The sequence below is a fragment of the Heloderma suspectum genome, chromosome 6, assembly GCF_057233095.1.
Source record: "Heloderma suspectum isolate Gila_16-S chromosome 6, 16-S_ref, whole genome shotgun sequence".
Classification (NCBI taxonomy): domain Eukaryota; kingdom Metazoa; phylum Chordata; class Lepidosauria; order Squamata; family Helodermatidae; genus Heloderma; species Heloderma suspectum.
Window position 1 is genome coordinate 17,454,612 of NC_139463.1, and position 19,748 is coordinate 17,474,359.

At 43.5% G+C, this 19,748-nt stretch overlaps 1 protein-coding gene across 5 annotated transcripts in view; it reads right to left on the reverse strand.

The window, feature by feature from the left end:
- Positions 1-19,748, reverse strand: part of PRDM10 (PR/SET domain 10) — a 92,305-nt gene that overhangs the window by 34,939 nt on the left and 37,618 nt on the right. For all 5 annotated transcript variants that reach the window (XM_084803684.1, XM_084803683.1, XM_084803680.1 and 2 more), the window contains 6 exons: positions 13,230-13,473; positions 11,982-12,223; positions 9,834-10,037; positions 5,484-5,556; positions 1,990-2,107; positions 657-786 (listed from right to left, as the gene is read on the reverse strand). In XM_084803684.1, coding sequence (XP_084659810.1) covers positions 657-786; positions 1,990-2,107; positions 5,484-5,556; positions 9,834-10,037; positions 11,982-12,223; positions 13,230-13,437 — 975 coding nt within the window. In that variant the 5' untranslated portion in view covers positions 13,438-13,473. The remainder of the gene's footprint in view (positions 1-656; positions 787-1,989; positions 2,108-5,483; positions 5,557-9,833; positions 10,038-11,981; positions 12,224-13,229; positions 13,474-19,748) is intronic.

The window sequence follows — 19,748 nt, forward strand, 5'->3', positions numbered from 1 at the left end:
TCAGAGAGGAGAATTACAGCCATTCAAGACAGGATACTAATTCAAGATAGGATACTAAGAGCTTCCGTCGTGCATTAAAAACGTGGTTGTTTAGGCAGGCATTTGGGGTGGGTTAGGGTATTTAAAAAAAAAAAAAATTATGGTAAAATTTTATTGTTTTAAATTGTTTTATGGTGGGTTGTACATCGCCCAGAGTGGCTGGGTGACCAGTCAGATGGGCGATTAATAAATTTAATAAATAAATAAATAAATAAATAAATAAGAGGATTCAAGGATCCTCCTTGTCCTTGGAATTAGGTGATCCTGGAAAGCCAGTTCCATGCTACTGCATAGTATATAGCTTCAGGGTCTGCTGCCCACATTCAGTATGGGCATCTCATAGCTGATAGAAGCGACTGGGCTAGCCAGCTGTACTCCTCGACTGATTGCCTGCCTGCTTGCTGCACCCCCACACCTCCCCTTCTCAGTACCTGGCACTCCTCCAAGTGTTGGGGCCTCTAGCTGTTGGGGCACTTGTATCTGGAACCAATAGCAGCATTACATGGTTAGTTCTGGATCAACTTTCTACAGACTGGGGAAATGATGAGGGATGCAATTAAGCAGATTCATTCCCTGTTTTCAATGCAAACTCCTTCACCTGCTCTTTTCAACTATACCTGTGTCTCTCCTGCACATTTTCCTCCATTTTCACTGGTTACTTCCAAGCGCATGAACTTAGGAGGGCGGCCCGGTCGCCTGCCTGGTCCAAATCTTCGTTTCCCTCGCCCGCGACCTCTGCCTCTTGCTCTGCAAAATGTACCATAAAGTAGAGGAGGGGGAGCTATATTCCTCTCAGCCTTTTTTGAACACTGAACCAGTTCAGTCAATTTAGCGAAAGCCTAACTCAGAGGTAGGGAACCTATGCCCCTCTAGATGTTGTTGGACTCCAACTCCCATCAATACCAGCTAGCACGGCCAGTGGTCAGGATGATGAGAGTTGCAGTCCAAAAACGTCAGGATGGTCACAGGTGTCCATCCATGGTCTAAGCTATAAAACCTGGCAACAGCTTGACAGCAAAGAACAGAGCTTTATCAGCTGCCAAAGAAAACTATTCCTGTGGTGATAGAAGTATGGAAAGAGGTTGTATGAAGGGTCCATCCAGTCCAGCATCCAGTTACCAACACCGGCCAGCCAGATGCTTCTAGGAAGCCCACAAGCAGGGCATAAAGGCAAGACCCCTCTCCTATTGTTTGTCCCCTTCATCCAATATTCAGAGATGTACTGACTCTGGAACATGGTCTGGATGGTTGATATGACAGCAAACATGTCAATCTAGATGTCCAAAATACCCCCCATGAACGGTGATAGCAGTCAACATATCAAACTCCAGGGTGGTGCCTGAGCCGCTCATGAGACAATAATCCCCAGACCATCTCCCCAGTCTCTTACTGGCATGCATGACGTCTCATAAGGAGGGAGGCATATCCATCTCTGCTGCAAATTCTCCCAATGCCAGCTGGACCCATGAGCTGTTTGGCATGGGGGAAATCCAAAGGTGATGTAACAGCCTCTGAGCCCAGCATGGACTTGGGCAAAGGGCATAAGTCTGAAAGGGGAATAGTAAGATAAGAACGCCCCTGCTGCCTAAAACTCTCAAATACCTGGCCTTGTTTACTGCAGCCAAGTGGTGGGCTTCACTCCACAAGGCAATTATAAGCCATAGCCCATCTCGGTTACCTGGCTCTGAGGGACCTGGTCTGCTAGATGTCACTCTGGCTTCTCAACCCTCTGGAATATACAAATGCTACCCCCTCTTCTGAGTGGCATTTGGCACACACACGAACCCTGGAGATTATGACACACCACCTATAGTAGAAAATAGCTCTGTACACTCTTCCTGGGAAACCTCTCTCTCTCCTGCTCTCGAACAGGAATCTGCAGGGAACAACCCAACTGAGTAAGTAAGTGGTAGGATTTGGAAAGCTCAGCTTCTGCACACCAACAAATACCTGCTGAAGAAGTCCAGCTTTTCATCGTGGGAGTTGAGGTGCTGCTGGAGCTGTTCCGAGCTCATGAACCGCCGATTGCACTCGTAACATGGCCAATTTTTTTCTTGCTCGCGGAGAACTGCATTTTCAAGTTAGGGCATTCGATAACAAAACTTCAGATACCACAAAGCTTTTCAGGTTTCTGCCAAACATGCCCCCACCCCATACTTTCAGTGGATCACACATCTGTAGTAAAAACTGGGTGACTAAGGAACACATTTTACACATCTTTTGCTTACAGGCTATATTTTATTCTTCTCTACCATGGGTCAGTTTCAGAAGGACAAAGAGAGTGATAAGCAGACAGGGGAAAAAGACACACAAAAGGTTATAAAATATCTAGATCGCCTGATCCCTCCACCTAACAAAAGCTACTCAGTAGATTGGCCACTGGATAGAGCCTTTCTAGTTATTGTTGTAACTTAATTTCTGCATTCCAAATAAATCATTGAAAGCTACAACATTTATTTTGCATAAACTCACTCAGTTTGTGTGTGTTATTCTGAATTCAACATTTCATTTTTTGCATAACATGGACTTTTTGGTTAGGAGAGGAAGTTAAGAGAAATAAATGTACAGGTAATTGAGAGACAGTAAGAGTGTTAGGGGCAGGAAAACACGCCTGGAAGCTAAGAGGAGCAGCCAGATAACTATGCAGTTTTCATGCAGAATTTACCCTAACTACTGCAGTTTAGGATTTATATGGGGTGCAGCCCACTGAATGCTGCTGCAGCACAAACTGCTTGAAATACATGGTAATTGCATGGAAATGTATATGGTGGATTACACCCAGGGCCAGAACATTTTCAAACATATCTCAATCATGAGGACTAGACACTTCCATTTTTGTTTAAAACAAGTGAACATTCTCAGAAATAGGAATTCTGTGCCACAGTTAATCACAGAAAATGAACAGCTCAGTCTACAGATCAGGCTAGATTTCTAAGGTTTACTATCCATCACATCTTTCAGCAAGGCAACTAGAACCTATATTTGTTTTTATAGCTATTTTTGTGTGTGTAGGGAATCCAGATGACAGTGGCTGTACACTATTCATCATAATGATGGGAACTTCAAATCTCCAGGGCCAGATGAACTGCATCCTAGAGTAATAAAGGAACTGGCAGAAGAACTCTCAGAACCGCTGTCTATTCTCTTTTGAGAAATCATGGAGGATGGGTGAAGTGCCAGATGACTGGAGGAGGGCTAATGTTGTCCCTATCTTCAAAAAAGGTAAAAAGGAGGAACCTGGGAACTACAGATCAGTCAGTCTGACATCAATCCCTGGGAAAATTCTGGAGCAGATGATAAAGCAATCCATCTGGGAGCACCTTGACAACAATGCCGTGATTACTCGAAGCCAACATGGATTTGTCAAGAACAAATCCTGCCAGACGAATCTGATCTCATTTTTTGATCAAGTAACCTCCCTTGTGGACCGTGGGAATGCTGTAGACATAATATACCTCGATTTCAGCAAAGCTTTCGACAAAGTGCCCCATGATATCCTGATGAGCAAACTAGCTCGAAGTGGGCTAGATGAAACAACGATCCGGTGGATCCACAGTTGGCTACAGAATCAGACTCAAAGAGTGCTTATCAATGGGACCTTCTCAAAGTGGGGAGAGGTAATGAGCGGGGTACCGCAGGGCTCGGTCCTGGGCCCAGTGCTCTTCAACATTTTTATTAATGACTTGGAGGAGGAGGTGTGGGGAATGCTGATAAAATTTGCAGGTGACACAAAATTGGGCGGGATAGCTAATACTTTGGAAGACAGAAACAAAATTCAAAGTGATCTGGATAGACTGGAGCGCTGGGCAGAAAACAACAGAATGACATTTCATAGGGATAAATGCCAAGTTCTGCACCTAGGAAAAAGAAACCAAATGCACAGTTACAAGATGGGGGATACGTGGCTCAACAACTCTACAAGCAAGAAGGATCTTGGAATTGTCGTTGATCACAAGCCAAATATGAGCCAACAATGTGATGTGGCTGCAAAAAAGGCCAATGCTCTTTTGGGCTGCATTAATAGAAGCATAGCTTTCAAATCCCGGGAAGTACTAGTTCCCCTCTACTCAGCACTGGCTAGGCCTCATCTGGAGTACTGTGTCCAGTTCTGGGCACCACACTTTAAGAAGGATGCAGACAAACTGGAGAGGGTTCAGAGGAGGGCAACAAAGATGAACAGGGGACTGGAAACAAAGCCCTATGAGGAGAGACTGAAAGAACTAGGCATGTTGAGCCTTGAGAAGAGAAGACTGAGGGGAGATATGATAGCGCTCTTCATGTACTTGAAAGATTGTTACAGAGAAGAAGGCCAGGATCTCTTCTCGATCATTCCAGAGTGCAGGACACGGAATAATGGGCTCAATTTACAGGAAGCCAGACTCCGGCTGAACATACGAAGAAACTTCCTGACTGTTAGAGCAATACGACAATGGAACCAATTAGCTAGGGAGGTAGTGGGCTCTCCCACACTGGAGGCATTCAAGATGAGGCTGGAAAGCCATAGAATAGAATCATAGAATAGTAGGGTTGGAAGGGGCCTACAAGGCCATCGAGTCCAACCCCCTGCTCAATGCAGGAATCCAAGTCAGAGCATCCCTGACAAATGGCTGTCCAGCCTCGTCTTAAAGGCCTCCAGTGTGGGAGAGCCCACCACCTCCCCAGGTAATTGGTTCCATTGCCGTATTGCTCTGACACTCAGGAAGTTTTTCCTGATGTTCAGCCGGAATCTGGCTTCCTGTAACTTGAGCCCATTATTCCGTGTCCTGCACTCTGGGATGATCAAGAAGAGATCCTGGCCTTCTTCTCTGTGACAACCTTTCAAGTACTTGAAGAGTGCTATCATATCTCCCCTCAGTCTTCTCTTCTCAAGGCTAAACATGCCCAGTTCTTTCAGTCTCTCTTCATAGGGCTTTGTTTCCAGTCCCCTGATCATCTTTGTTGCCCTCCTTTGAACCCTCTCCAGCTTGTCTTGAAAAATACACCCGGAGTATTTTTCGTTCCCTTTCTATCCCTCTTCTAACTACTGGAAGGATGGATGAGAAAACTATCTGGGCCCCAAAGTTCTTGAGTTCATCTGTCAGGGATGCCCTGACTTGGATTCCTGCATTGAGCAGGGGGTTGGACTCGATGGCCTTGTAGGCCCCTTCCAACCCTACTATTCTATGATTCTAATTCAGAGGACAATGATTTTGGTACTTCAGCTGTGAGCCATGTTTGTCAACTACAGCTATTACTGAATGCATCACAAAAAGGCAGCCTATACTAACATATAGCAGTATTATGTGGAAATGTATTTAACCACAAAGCTTGACAATACAGCCTTAATACAGATCAAATTATTCTTTGAGTCTAGCTACAGGTAGGCATGTACAACTGCATCTGCTATTAAGTATTAGAATATAATCTCATTTTAAATTTCCATTGGAAAATTAAGAGGGCAATACCTTTCCTTTCCTCCTCCGATACATCATGGATCTTCTGACTGACAAATTCTGCATACGAGGCAGCATACCATACCTGCAACAGACACACAAGGAATTAAAAAGAAATTCACTTGAGACTTTAAAAAGTTAACGTATTGAACAATTTGTCTATCACATTTGAATCCTGCCTTTCCTCCAAGGAGATCAGGGCACTATTCATTGAGGTTATTGGGTTTTATCATTGCAACAACCCTGAGTAGTTTATGCTAAGGGAGAGCAGCTGGGTTCACACAACACAATAACCCACACTCAAGGGTTGAGTGTGGGTTGTCACTGAACTATGGGCTGTTGTTGAAACATAGGTTATCATGTTGTCTGAACCCACCCGCACTAACAAACCATGGTTTGTTAACCACAAACAACCTACAGTTCACAACCCAACAACAAACCATGGCTTGTCTTCATAGGCTGTTTGTGCTTAACAAACCATGGTTTGTTAGTGTGGCTGGGTCCAGACAACACAATAATCCATGTTTCAACAACAACCCACGGTTCAGTGACAGCCCATACTTAACCCATTCTCAACCTTTGAGTGTGAGTGTGGGTTATCACACTGTCTGAACCCAGCCGGCATCTGGCCCAGCATCACTGAGGGAGCTTCTTGGCTGAGGAGTGATTCAAACCCAGGTCTCCCCGGTCCAAATCCAACACTCTGTTCATTATATCACACTCACCTGAATCAGCAGCGCCTAGCATTTTATTATTCATTCTATACATGGCTGACATGAAAGGGAATGAGATCAGTTCAAGTACATCCGCCGTTATAATCAAGTGTGAATAGGTGTACAAGTGTTACAAAGCCTTTAAGGTGTGTTGAGCCATGAATATTCCTTAAAAAAATGTTCCTATAGGGATTTCTTTCACTTTATTTTACATGTTGCATGACAGATACTCTGAGAGACTGTGTGGATGAGCGGCTCGACTTTCATCACAAATCCTCATTCACTGATTGCCACAACAACAAAAGGTGTGTGTGTGGGAGGGGGGAGCACTTTTCAAAATGGCAGAGGTAATACTGAAAAAATGATGTGCTACTCTCTTTTCTCTCTTGGATTTCACATTTTCACGAAACCTCAGGTAAACAATTTAAAACATATGGAAAAATAAAATAATACTAATAGAAATAATAGCGTTGTTTACATAGCATTTTCGAGGGTTCAGAACAAGATAAACACAGATCCAGAACACTGGTGAGAAAAAAAGCATTGGGGAGCAGGTAGGGAAGTTTCAGTTGCTGACCCCCAATTATCCCTTCCTCTGCTGCAAAGTGCCTTTTCCCAAGGATGCTTTGCAATGGAGGAGGGACTGTCAGGCTATGCTACATGCAGCTGCAGCATAATGTATAATATGGCCCCGGTTCTTATAACAACTTTATTGGTCAAAATAGCATCAAACTCACCATACTGTGGACTGGGGAAAGAATAGTATGGGAGGGGATGACGCTGGATTACACATTACAGATTCCTGCTCGATCCTGTCAGATCTTGCATGTGAGAACTTCCGGACACAATTAAAAGTGCTGGTTATGACCTATAAAGCTCTATACTGCTTGAGACCAGGCTACTTGAAAGACTGCCTTCTCTCATATAAACCTGCCCAGGTTTTATGATCTTCGGAGCCAGCCCTTCTCTCAGTACCACCACCTTCAGAACCACATTTAGTGGAAACATGAGAGAGGGTCTTCACAGTGGCCACTCCCAGGATGCGGAACTCCCTGCTGAGGGAGGCTAGGTTGGATGATAAGGCTACCTTTGTAAACCACCTAGAAAACTTTGCCTATGGGGCTGTATAGAAATGTAATAAATCATCACCATCATAATCAATGGCTACTAGTCCTGATGGCTATATGCTACCTCCAGTATCAGAGGCAGTATGCCTGTGTACAACAGCTGCTGGGGAACATGGGTGGGATGGTGCTGTTGCACTCATGTCCTGCTTGGGCAGCTGGTTGGCCATTGTGTGAGCAGAATGCTGAACTAGATGGACCCTTGGTCTGCTCGAACCTGTCTCTTCTGATGTTCTTAAGGCTCTCTCTCTCTCTTGTTCTACTGGTAGGCAAAGCCATTTTTATTCTTTTATTTTAAAAGCAGGCGTTTGGCATCTAAGCAGGTCTGGGTGCTGTTTTTATTGTTATTGTTGGGTTTTAATGTATTTATTTTATTAAAGTTTTAATCAAGTTTTTATTTATCTATTTCTGGTAAGTCACCGTGAGTGCCATTTCCTTGGTGGAAACATCGGGCACAAATCAAATAAATAAATAAATAATACATAAAATGAGAGGTTTAATCTCTGATTTGTGCTGGTCATTTCAAGTGGCAGCACTCATCTTTTGACTGCCCTCCAGTTCTCAAGCTGTAAGCTTAACATAAAAAGCTATTCTCCCAACTGTCCCTTCTAAGTTCCACTTGATTTGTTTTTAGCATGGGATAAAAATAACTTCACGATGATTGGAATCACAAGCAGAAAAATCAGATCATCGCACGCATAGGCCAGGTTGCAAACCTCAGAGGTACGCTGATTGAAGTAAATGGCACCTCGTTAGTTGAAAAAGCCCTAGACATGGGGAAAAACCAATCACATTCATGGGCTGGAAGAGCAAAAGTGCCACAAAGGAAAAGAGGAAGAAGGAATTAAAAGTAAACCAAGCTGCTTCAGTGCACATTTCATTTTAAACCTTTTACCCAAGATGCATGATATCCATAGGGCCTATTTACACAGTTTTACACCAGACTCATTTCACCCTCGGATTTGCTTACATGTTCAAGATGAATCAGTGGCAGGACCGAGCAGAGAATCAACAGACCCAAGCAAGATCAAAAGTTCCTGACCCACTCCTCCTTTCATCTCAGCATAAGCAATCACATTAACAACAGCTGGGTCATTATTTCCAATGGGTGGAGTTCACAATCCCATAGCGGCCTGAAAGTGATTCAATACAGACAACAAACTGCATGGCCAACATGCCCTGGAATTCCTCAGTTGTGAAGACTGAGTGGTTGTGTCAGAACAAGAACCATGGGAACAATGCCTGAATAAATCAAGCCCTGAGTATCATTCAGACAATCACTGTATGGACTGGTACATATGGTAGGTTCTTAGTAAAACATCTGGTATGTAAATATTAATAACAATAATAAATAGATAAATAGATAGATAGACAGACAGACAGACAGACAGACTAGTTAGTAATAACTTTGTGATCATATGGTTCTGCCCCCCACTCCACCATGCCTTTTCCAGAACATTCCCTGTCCCAATCCCTTCCTGATTTACATAAACCATGAGTGAAGCCATCATCTGAAGTGCAGTTGCAAACCATGCTTATAAGGAGGGATGCGCAAATCAGCAAAATTTGAGTTTGCCAAAGTTCTCCAAATTCCATCTTAAAGCTCGTTCCAACTCGAGTCCGTATCAGAATGCGAGCTCTGTTTTTTTCTTTCCGCATGAAAATCTGCCCATATTTTCATGCATATTTTCCCAAATGTACACATCAACTGTGCACATCTTTGAAATGTACATATTCATCTCCCACTGATTAAAGCATATTTGTGTGCATTTTTCAAAAGCACACATGCTGTTGAATGCAATTTTTTTGGTCTGCAAATCACATTGCAAGCTCAGAAATGTACGGACTTTGACTGCAGATTTTATCCGAGTCTGTGTTCAGTCCAGAAGGTGCAAACTGGGTAAATCCTGATCCAAAACAAACTGAAACAAATTTCTCATATAACCCTAGCTATGAGAAACACATCAGAGCCTTCAAAAATAAATGTGTGCCTTTAACTACCTGCCACACTGAATAAAACTGGCTCCTTCTGATTAACCAATGAAGCTTAGATGATCAATCTACTGATTAAAACTTGCAGCCTTAGTTTAAAAACAACAACAACAACAACTCAGTTTTCTAGAGGACAAGTTCCTTCAGTGGATGCACACAATAAACTATCACAGTATCCCAAACAGCAGAGGGGCAGGCCAGCTAAAAGGTGCACTAAAATCAGAGATGGGTACTTTTATTCCATTGCCATGTATAGCCCATAAAGAAGTAGGACATGTTTCTAAAGGACAGAGCAGAACAGGGTGTGGCACAGGAAATGGAGCCATGCCAGTGGTAATGCTGCAGTGGTTTTATTGCCTGTACTGAGAAGCCCCTGCAGCTAGCCACTCAAAGCTCTTAATAGCGCTATCACCCTTTTTACCAAAGCGTAGTGTACTTATAAAGAGACTTTCTACGAGGCTGAGAAGCCACAAAATAATTCAACCTCTTGTTGCTTTGCAAAAAGAAAGTATATAATGAAGATTGCCCCATACCTTCAGTTCCTGTTTGGGCTCAACATTTTTAATTGTAGTGTAGTAAATATGATGGCCATATTGGTAGGCTACTAGGTTCTGCTCCAGGTGATTCTGGGCAGGGCGTACAAACATCATCCAGTTGCACAGAGCCTCGCTGGACAGCTCAAACCATAGATCCTCCTGAAGGTCCCGGTCTTTCCTGTCACCTTTGTCAAGGGACACCTAAGGGAAAATTAAATATATATATACACAAAGCAGACTAGTGTGATGTGTCCACTATTAAAGAAACATCATGAATTCTGATAATTAGGAATAAATATGGAGAAGACAGAGCATGAAGCTGCTGAACACTGACAGATATGACACCATTTCTTTTTGGCTTGCATCATAATCTATAAACAGTTATGGTCTCACATGTGATGTCCTGCAAGGACTGGATGTGCCTGGACCTTTTTTACATCTGTGTGCTTGCCATAAATCACTTTATCTCAAGGCATTTACTTCAATTGATCGAGTCGTGTATGCTATCTATACTTTCAGTATAGAAAAACAGCAGGGTCTTGTGGCACCTTAAAGACTAACACATTTATTATGACAGAAGCTTCATCTGATGAGGTGGACTATAGTCCAGAAAGCTTATGCCAAAATAAATGTGTTAGTCTTTAAGGTGCTGTTTTTGCTGCAACAGACTAACATGACTACCCTTCTGAAAAATTTCAAATATGTGTTTGTTTACTGTATGTTTTCTTGCAAACAGTCTCCCGCCCGCCCGCCCTTCCTTCCTTCCTTCCTTCCTTCCTTTCTTTCTTTCTTTCTTTCTTTCTTGGGAAATTCTGGCAGCCCTGGTAGAAGCTCTGTGGCCAGTTCCCTCCACCACTACCCAGTGTTTAGGTAACGGAAAGGGTCAGAAGCAAGGGCTTGTGATGAGGAGGCAAAAACGAACCTGAGTCAAGCTGGGGGGTTCTGGACCTGACCTGAAATTGGTGCTGAAGTGCTGTGAAACCACTTAATTTGAAGTTCGGTGCTATCACTAATATTTGCTATTAAATGAAGCTTCCATTCTGCATGAAGAGCTGTATGTTTCCTGCTCTTTCTGGGAGGCCCCTCCTCCAAATTCAGCACTAAAGAGACTGTGGAACTTTAGCACCAAACACTGCACTGCTTAGCTTGCTTTGTGCTGAAATTCTCGCCTCTGTTTAAACAAAAAACTTTCAATACCTGGAAACTAAACTCATGAGGAAAGGCTGAAAGAGTCTGGTATGTTTTGCCTGGAGAAGAGACAATAAGGAGTGGATATGATGGCCATCTTCAAATATTTCAAGCAAAGTTGTTTTCTGCTGCTCTAGAGAATAGGACTTGAAGCAACAGGTTCAAATTACAAGAAAGGGATTTCAACTAAATGTTAGGAAGAACTTCCTTACACCATGAGCTGTTTGACGATAGAACAGACTGCCCTGGAAGGTGGTGGACTCCCCGTCATTAGAGGTGTTTAAGCAAAGGCTGAACCCATCTGGGGTTCTGTAGTAATAGATTTCCTGCATTAGCAGGGGGTTGGACTAGATGACCTCCGAGATCCCTTCCACCTCTACAATTCTGTCAGTCAGTTAGTGACGCCCAAGAGTGATAGACAGATGGATGGACGGACAGATGGACGGACGGACAGATGACAGACAGACAGACAGAGATCTATACCCATTTTCACTGTCGGCCTTATGCATCTGATGAAGTAGGTTCTTGCCTATTAAAGTTTATGCCACAATAAATCTGTCAGCCACTGAGATGGGGTAAGCAACTTGTGGCCCTCCAGATGTTTTGGCCTACAACTCCAATTAGCCACAGCCAGCATAGCCAGTGATGAGAGATGATTGGAGATGTAAGCCAAAACATCTGGAGGCCCACAAGTTGCCCAGCCCTGATTTAAGATGGCACAAGACTTTTTGTTATTTCTGGTCATTATGTCCTCTCCTGCATAAAGAATGCTTCTGACACTGCATGGTATATGTGCACCTTGCCTTTTATGTGTTTGCACTGGTTGCATATAAATGTGTGGTTATATTTCCATTTCTTGGGCATATGTAGAATTCCTTTCAGAGAAATTACTGTACAGAACAAAATGTATTTCTCACAACATATAGGCTTCATAGAATACAGATGATGCACTCTTACCTTTAGATGGATGTAGCAGTCTTTAAGCTCTGACTGCCTGACCAGGGGTCCTTCCACAGGGCCGAACTGTGTGCGCTTGGGAATGCGTCGTTTGGAGAACACGCCTCCCAGGAATCGGTCTATGTAAAGCACTAAAGGAAGGCTGGCTCTTGCTCTTGTCAGCACTGGTCGGTTTGGGATTGGGTGCAAGGGTCCATGTTTTGGGCAAACCGAGGGATGTGCATTGTTGCACTCTTCGCACCCTGAAAGACATAGACGGAAAGGACAGAAACACATGACATAACCCCGCGTTCAGTAATACAAGAAAAGCAAGAGTCACGAACACTAGCAAGCCTAAACCAAATATTTGCAATCGATGTCCCACACACATAGAGTAGCTACATGTTCTTTCTTCTAAAGCAGGGATGGACTTTCTAGGACAGGGGTGGGCAGAAGGTAGATCTCCAGGTGTTTGGGACTTCAACTCCCTGAAGCTCCTGCCAGCATGGCCAATGCTCAGGAATGTTGGGAGCTGGCCCAGAACATCAGATCTACTTTCTTCCCACCTCTGTTTTAAAGGACATCCATTATTTGAGTGGGTTGCCCCTTGCTGAAGAACATCACAGCCTCATGGGCTATGAAGAATGTCACTTATTGAAATCAATCTAACTCCAAAAACACTTGGATCAGTGGGGCAGGGAAGGAAGATGGAGGATGACTCTCTACTCTCCACCTTCCCATGTCCATTTCTGAGGAACTTGGCAGTTTACTTTTAATGGAACCATCTTTGCCCTAAAGAGCTCCTGATTGGGAAGGAATGGGGAGTAGCTCAGAGAAATATGCCCAAGCCCATTCTCAGCTTTCCTCTGCCTTCCACTCCCCTCTGTTCTTGCACAACACAAATGGGTAGCATAACGGGTTCTAGGCGCATCTGCTCATTAGTGCTGAGGAGGAAGCATCCCCTTGGGCCAGCACTAGTAGCCTTGCGCTGGATCCTGTGCAGTGGAGCACTGGCTTGCGCCACTGTGAGCAGCTGGCTGAATTTGTCCCTCTAGCTCTGTGGTAGCAATTTCAACACTCCCCTAGCTACATCTTAGATTTTTATTCTCTTGTTCAAAGCACTGACGGACCAAAGCAAATTCCATATCTGGTCCCAGAAGACTGCAATTCTAATCAAGTGGTTTGGAATTCATTCAAAAATTGCAATGGTAAACCAACAGGAAAGAGAAGAGGCCAAGACAAAAATGGACAACTTCCTGATATGCTTACACAGGTCATTTGGGTCAAAGGGACGAGGTGGATCTGGGTCCCATTCTTCCATGTCTGTATCTTCCCCCTCTTCCTCCTCTTCCTCCTCCTCCTCCTCCTCTTCATCATCCTCGTCGTCCTCATCCTCATCATTTTCCTCTTTTGCTTCCATACTACCCATTGGGTTGTGCAAAGGTTCTAGAGGACCAGGATCATCTACAGCCTCCATAGGAGGCAAAACCTGGCTGTGCACTGGTATTGTCACCTGAAAAAAGATTCAGAACAATGTGCTGTTATTCAGAACAGCCAACCAGAAAAGAATAATGATCATATGCTGGTAGCTACCTGTTGCAAGAAGCCTGATCCTTTCCCCTAATCCTTTGGTTTTGATTCATAAGACCAACTAGGTATGTGCAATGGATTACCTTTTTTTTTTAATTGCGAATTTATTTTGTAAACATACTCAAACTACCAATAGGTAGGGTTCACACTGACCTCTTGGAGGCCCCGCCCCACAAAAGCATATCATTAGGTCCCCCCCCACCCCCGCTAAGGTTGTGAAGACAACAATGTGAAGATGCTGCATATCTCTTACAGATTCTGAGGCAGCAGGCAAGTATGGAGCTACCATGCCGCCTCTCCTGTTACACAGGAAAATAGGAAACTGCCTTAATCTGAGCCAGACCCCTGGTCCATCTATCCCAGTGTTGTTGATGCTGACTAGCAGCAATGGCTCTCCAGGGTTTTGGGCAAGAGTTTTCCAGTGCTCCCTGGAGATGCTGGGGAATGAACCAGGGACATTCTGCATGCTGAGCGTGTGTTCTACCACTGAGCTATGGGCCTTCTCCTGGTCCCAATACTTGCCCTGGTTCTGCAGTAGCTGTAAGGACACAGGGCTCCAGCTTTACTGCACAGCAAGTAGAACAAATGGATGAAGTGACCGAAGTGGAGTGGTGGGTGGGTGGGTGTTACGGTATCTGAATCCTCTACTGTTGCTTGGAATGTTGAAAGGGTTAGGCAGGAGCTCTGGGCAGTGATGTGATAATTGTAAAACACCAGCCGCACGGCCACTTTTCTGGCTACAGGTGTACTCACACCTCATCTGCTTCACTCTCCACATTGACTGTGTGCATGAAAACCATCAGGTAGGGGAATGAGTCAAATGCATGAGAAAATATCCACTGTATATAAGGTAACAAGTAAGATCTGATGGTCAGAGTGTCAGACTCAGCTCTGGGGAAGCTGGGATCAAATCCTTGCATGCAGTGGGTGGCCTTACACAAGTCACCATCTCGGTCTCAGTTTTATTATCTGTAAACTGAGTACATATTAGGGGCTTGCATTCACAGGGCCAATGTATAACTTACGTCTTAGTACTGTGGAAGTATTTAGCATGTTAATAATAAGATGGAGACCAGCAAAAAGAATGCATTAAATCAGCAAACCTTTGAATCTTCAGAAAGGCTCTTGGCAAGTCAGCATATCCCTTTCCTTATTCTATCTTGAAGTGAAGCCACCCAGGGTCTCCACTTTCTGCTTTAATTAGTTTGACATTAAAATGTGCCCTTAAAACGATCCTGCCTATAATTTTCTCACTTGATGAAAGCAAGAGAAAACAACACCCTATGCACTTAAAACACAGAGTTCGATTAAGAAAGCAGCTAATTAAAATCTAAAACCTTAATAACAAAAAAGCAACCTCATCACCGCTCAGGGGCAACGGGTGCTCTAATTTTAAGGAACATTATATTTTATTTTCTACAAAGAGAAGAGTTAAATGTCCACAGTGCACTGCAGATCAGGCAGAAGTCAGTATAATGTGGGAAAAACTGCCCTGAGAGAGGTTAAGAAACAGGCTATCAAAAACTAATCGCAAAGCATTATGATTTTTCTCTAAAGTTGCAATCCTATACATGTTTAGACAGAAAAAGTCCTATGACTCCCAGCATTTCCCAGCCAGGAGTTGCAGGCCTTTTTTTCTGTCAAAACATGCATAGGATTGCACCCCAAGTCTTATAAGTAAAATCTTCAGGAAATATTTAAACAACAATGAGCACATCTAGGGCATGTACACTCTGCATTTTTAAAAATAATGAATCCAAATTCTAGGCCAAGGAAGCCCAAATTGTGCTATAAAAAATCACAAAATGAATAAATTATGCAAGATTCTTCAATCTGAATAAATTATGCACACCAAACAAATGTGCATATTTTGGCTTCTTCGGCTTCTTCTAGGCCTGCTAGGCGTGATGCAGACTACTGAAGTCCCCACTCACTGGCTACTGAAACTCTAGCTTCTGAGATTTCACACAGCACTGTAACACATGTATTCAAGTTTATCTCCACTGTCAACTATACGCTTGTGGGGTTCTGCTGTTGTTTATAACAGATTATTGAGATGCTGAATTTTGCACTACATGAGAATTCCTCAAGGGCGTCATGTGACTACAAATAGGCAGAATGCATGCAGTCCTGGGCACAATCCACTCTAAGCAGTTTTCAAACTATGTTCTGGGCAGCTCTGAAGGTTCCACAGAAGATTATTGGGTTTCCTCAGTAAGAAGGTCAGTAATGGCAGCCAAGCATTTTGAAATGTAGCTTGCCTACCATTGCCAATCCAGCCCCCGCCCCTGTACTGCCACAGGGAAATGCTGGGTATGTTCTAGCGTGGGGGTGAGCTGTTAGATCTCTGAGTGACTTAAAGTAGGTCAGCAAATGATTTCTGACTCTGAATGGTTTAACAATAGTATTTTTAAAAAATATATCTGCCATGGCTCGCCTGATTAAAGGCAGCCGCCGGCGTGATCACATCACTCCAGTGCTGAAGGAGTTGCACGGGTTACCAGTTGTTTTCCGGGCCAAATTCAAGGTGTTGGTTTTGACCTTTAAAACCCTATATGGTTCCGACCCAGCCTGTCTCAAGCAGTGTCTCCAGCAGCACCAGACAGGCCGCTCAACAAGATCAGCCTTGGATGGCCTCTCTATCCCACCAGCCAGGACAGCTAGGCTGGTGGGGATGAGGGAGAGGGCCTTCTCTGTGGTGGCCCCCACTGTGTGGAACTCCCTCCCTATGGAACTCCGCCATGCCCCCTCTTTAATGAGCTTCCACCACGCATTAAAAATGTGGTTGTTCAGGCAGGCATTTGGGGTGGGTTAGGGTATTTTTAGAAATACGATGTTTTAATGCAGAATTGTATTGTTTTAAACTGTTGTATTATTGTACATCGCCCAAAGTGGCCAATTAAGAAATTTAATAAATAAATAAATAAAATGGTTAGCCTCATGTTAATCGCATAGCCGCAGTGTTCCTTACCTGTACAATATTAGTATTACTTGGCTGGTTTTGACCAGGTCTTTGCATAGCTCTGCTGGCCAGTTTTAGAGCTTTATTCTCAATACCATTAATATCCACAAACAATAATTATAATAAATACTACAAATGCCAACAACAGCAAAAAAGAAAAAAAGAGAAAATACTGTTACAGTGCATTCCCATGGGGTGCACCCTTGATGATCATAAGTCCCCGAACTCGGAGGCTTACAATCATCCTAGGCAGGGCGGGAGGAGCGGTGGAGGCCATAGATGCTGTCTAGGGGCCATCGGATTGCTCCCTTAGTGTTACAATAAAACCTATACAAGTCTGCTCAGAAGAAAGCCCCATTGAGTTCAATGGGACTTACTTCCAAGTGAATGTGTATAGGACTGGAGTCATAAATACTTTAGGGTGCAATCCCATGCATGTTTAGACAGAAAAAAGTGCTACAACCTTCAGTGTTCCCCAGCCATTTGGCTGGGGAGTGTTGGGAGCTGTAGGACCTTTTTCTGTCTAAGCATACATAGGATTGCACCATTAAATACAAACCATATGTACATACATAAAACCCCTTTTCAATTGTTTTAGAGCAGTGTTAAGAGTTTGGTGTTAAAACCCCCAATCTGTAGTAACTCAGATGCAGATTTTTACTTGTACACACAGGTTATTTTATCTATTATTTATTGTAATTATTTATATCTTGCCTTTAGAACAAGATTTCCCAAGGCAGCTTACTAAGACTGAATAAAACAGTAACTTTAAAACAATACATGTAATAAAAAATGAGAGCCAATTAAAATCAATTCAAAAAGCCCTTGTGGGATTAAAAAGTTTTCAAGCCATGACCAAAGGCTGATGAAAAGGGAAGTGGTGGGACCCATTGAAAAGGGAATTCCACAATTGTGAAGCTACCACGAGAAAGGCAATGTCCTAGCAGATTAACACAATTTAATCTTCACCACTGGTGGGCCAGAGAGCAGAGCCTCTGATACAGATCTGAACATTTGGGTAGGTTCATGTGAGTGACCCAGCATCTGGCTACTGGGGTGTAGTAGGTAGCAGGCAATGCCCCTAGAGCCATCACTTGGCATCCAATCTGACTCAAGCCATTATTTTGCACCCAGCTCCAGTTGATGAACTTTACAAGTTTAGTAAAAGAAAAGGCCAGAGTGGCAAGCCTGAAGTCTTCCCACTCTGTTCAACGATGTGTTCTAATTTCTTCTGCTCTTGTGGGTCACAATTTCTTTCAATAAATGAAAGATGAAATAGGAAACTCCAATTTAAAAGGAAAGGGGTGCCTAGGAATGTACTCTGTCTGCTTGAGGGCCCTGCTCCAGAGCTATGTGCTGTGGGGCTTCAGCAACATTGCCGACCATGGAGAGGTTGGTGGAATTCATGCTTTGAGCCACAGCAGCAGGAGTAGTCGAAGGGAAGAGCGCAGTTATCTAAAATCACAGGCACTCATTTTAGTGCTGTGGCATTTCCATCAGTCAGATTTGTTTGGCTAGAGCAAGTCGTACATACTGGGCCTTCAAAATGCCACTCTCAAAAGGTGTCTGAATGGGTAGAAGTGAGTTATTATTTGCTTAAAAATTGGGAGACACTGGAGGTATAACATCTGTCCTGTTTCTATCTGAAGACTGATGTAGGTTTTCTTTCTGCTATAAAAATATACTGCAGTCAACATGAAGCATTCGCCTCAGGTGGCAGATAATGGGAGACGGCAGCAAGAGGTTGAAGGAGAGACCTGTGTGCTGTGCGGCCTGCTCTGCTTCCCCTAAGTTAACCTGCTACCTTCAGGTGCAATGGAGGATGCTGACCCATATTTCAGTGTTGAAGACAGACTCATCTGCTAATCCAGTCAGTTTTGGTACACGGAATGGGAGGGGGCTGCATCCTGTTCTTCACCTCAGGCAGCAAACTGTATTGAGCCAGTCCTGACCGCAGCTGCAAATGTACCATTTTAAATTAATGAGGGCACATATGAATTGCATCCCTAGCCAGAAACTAATTTTGTCAAAGGGGCCGTTTGAGAAGGCGGGGTGGTTGAACAAGGCCTCAATGCTTCACCCTCCCTACAATGGCCTATTGCCAAATCCCATATACCACAATTGATACTCCTTTATATCCTCTTTTCCCTCTGGATTGATAAACCGGGAGGGTGGGGGGAGGCACGGTAGACCCTTCAGTGCGCCAGATTTGGAAGAGAACCCTGGAGTTGCTGATGCCCGCCCTAGAGGAACAGAACAGCACCTCCTGCATACAAGCAAAAGAATCCTTAGTATGTTCCTGTTTCATCCCGTTTACATACTATATGCTGGGAGGAATCAAGAGATAAATACACAAAGGCTTTGTAAGAGCTTTTTCAATAGGTCTTTCCAAAAACAGCAGGAACCTTGATGATTATTTTAGCAGCTTTCTAGTTCAGGGATTTCACACAGGAAAGGGTATGTGTAACACCTGCAGGGGTAGCAGCTGCTTTAATAAAATGATAACCATTCACAAACAAACGGGAAATATCTCCCTGGGAACTCTCCATTTGTCAACAGTGTTGATGTCTAGGCTGGGCCTTTGGAAAGAGGGCTGAGGATATAGTGATAACCTATGCTGGCACTTGTATGTTTTTCTTATTCTCATCAGTCTACGGAAAGCATCATGTATGCAACTGTTTTAAATATGCTTTACTTGTACCACATACAAGGAGATGTGACGCATCTCTTTTACTGTTATACGTAATTCTGCTTAAATAACACAGACAAAATGGGAAAGAATCAAAGAATGTTTGTTTTGGCCTAAAGAAAAGGGACAGATAGAAAGACCCCGATCTTGCCCTACTCTTTCTTCACAACTGGAATACAGTGTTTTGCATATCGCTACAGAGTAAAACTGGTTTGTGACAGAAAAATGCTATTGGGCCCTATAGGTTGTAGATTCCTACCAATCTGTCTGTCCCTAATTTGAAGGGGTCCTTTTCAGTAATGAGAGTTGTGCTCATTCCTTCTGCATATTCAGCTATGGATCTCTCTTTTTAGAACAAGTTCATATGGTGTTTCCTTGTGAGGCTCAAATGTATTATCTTGTAAGATCATCAGGGCAGACACATTTCTTTTTCTTATATTACTCTGTAAAGCTCCATTTACAAGGGTGGCAATAATAACAACAACAACATGAACAAGAAGTATAGATTGGGGGGGTTGTATATTTGTTGCCTACCTTTTTGTTACAT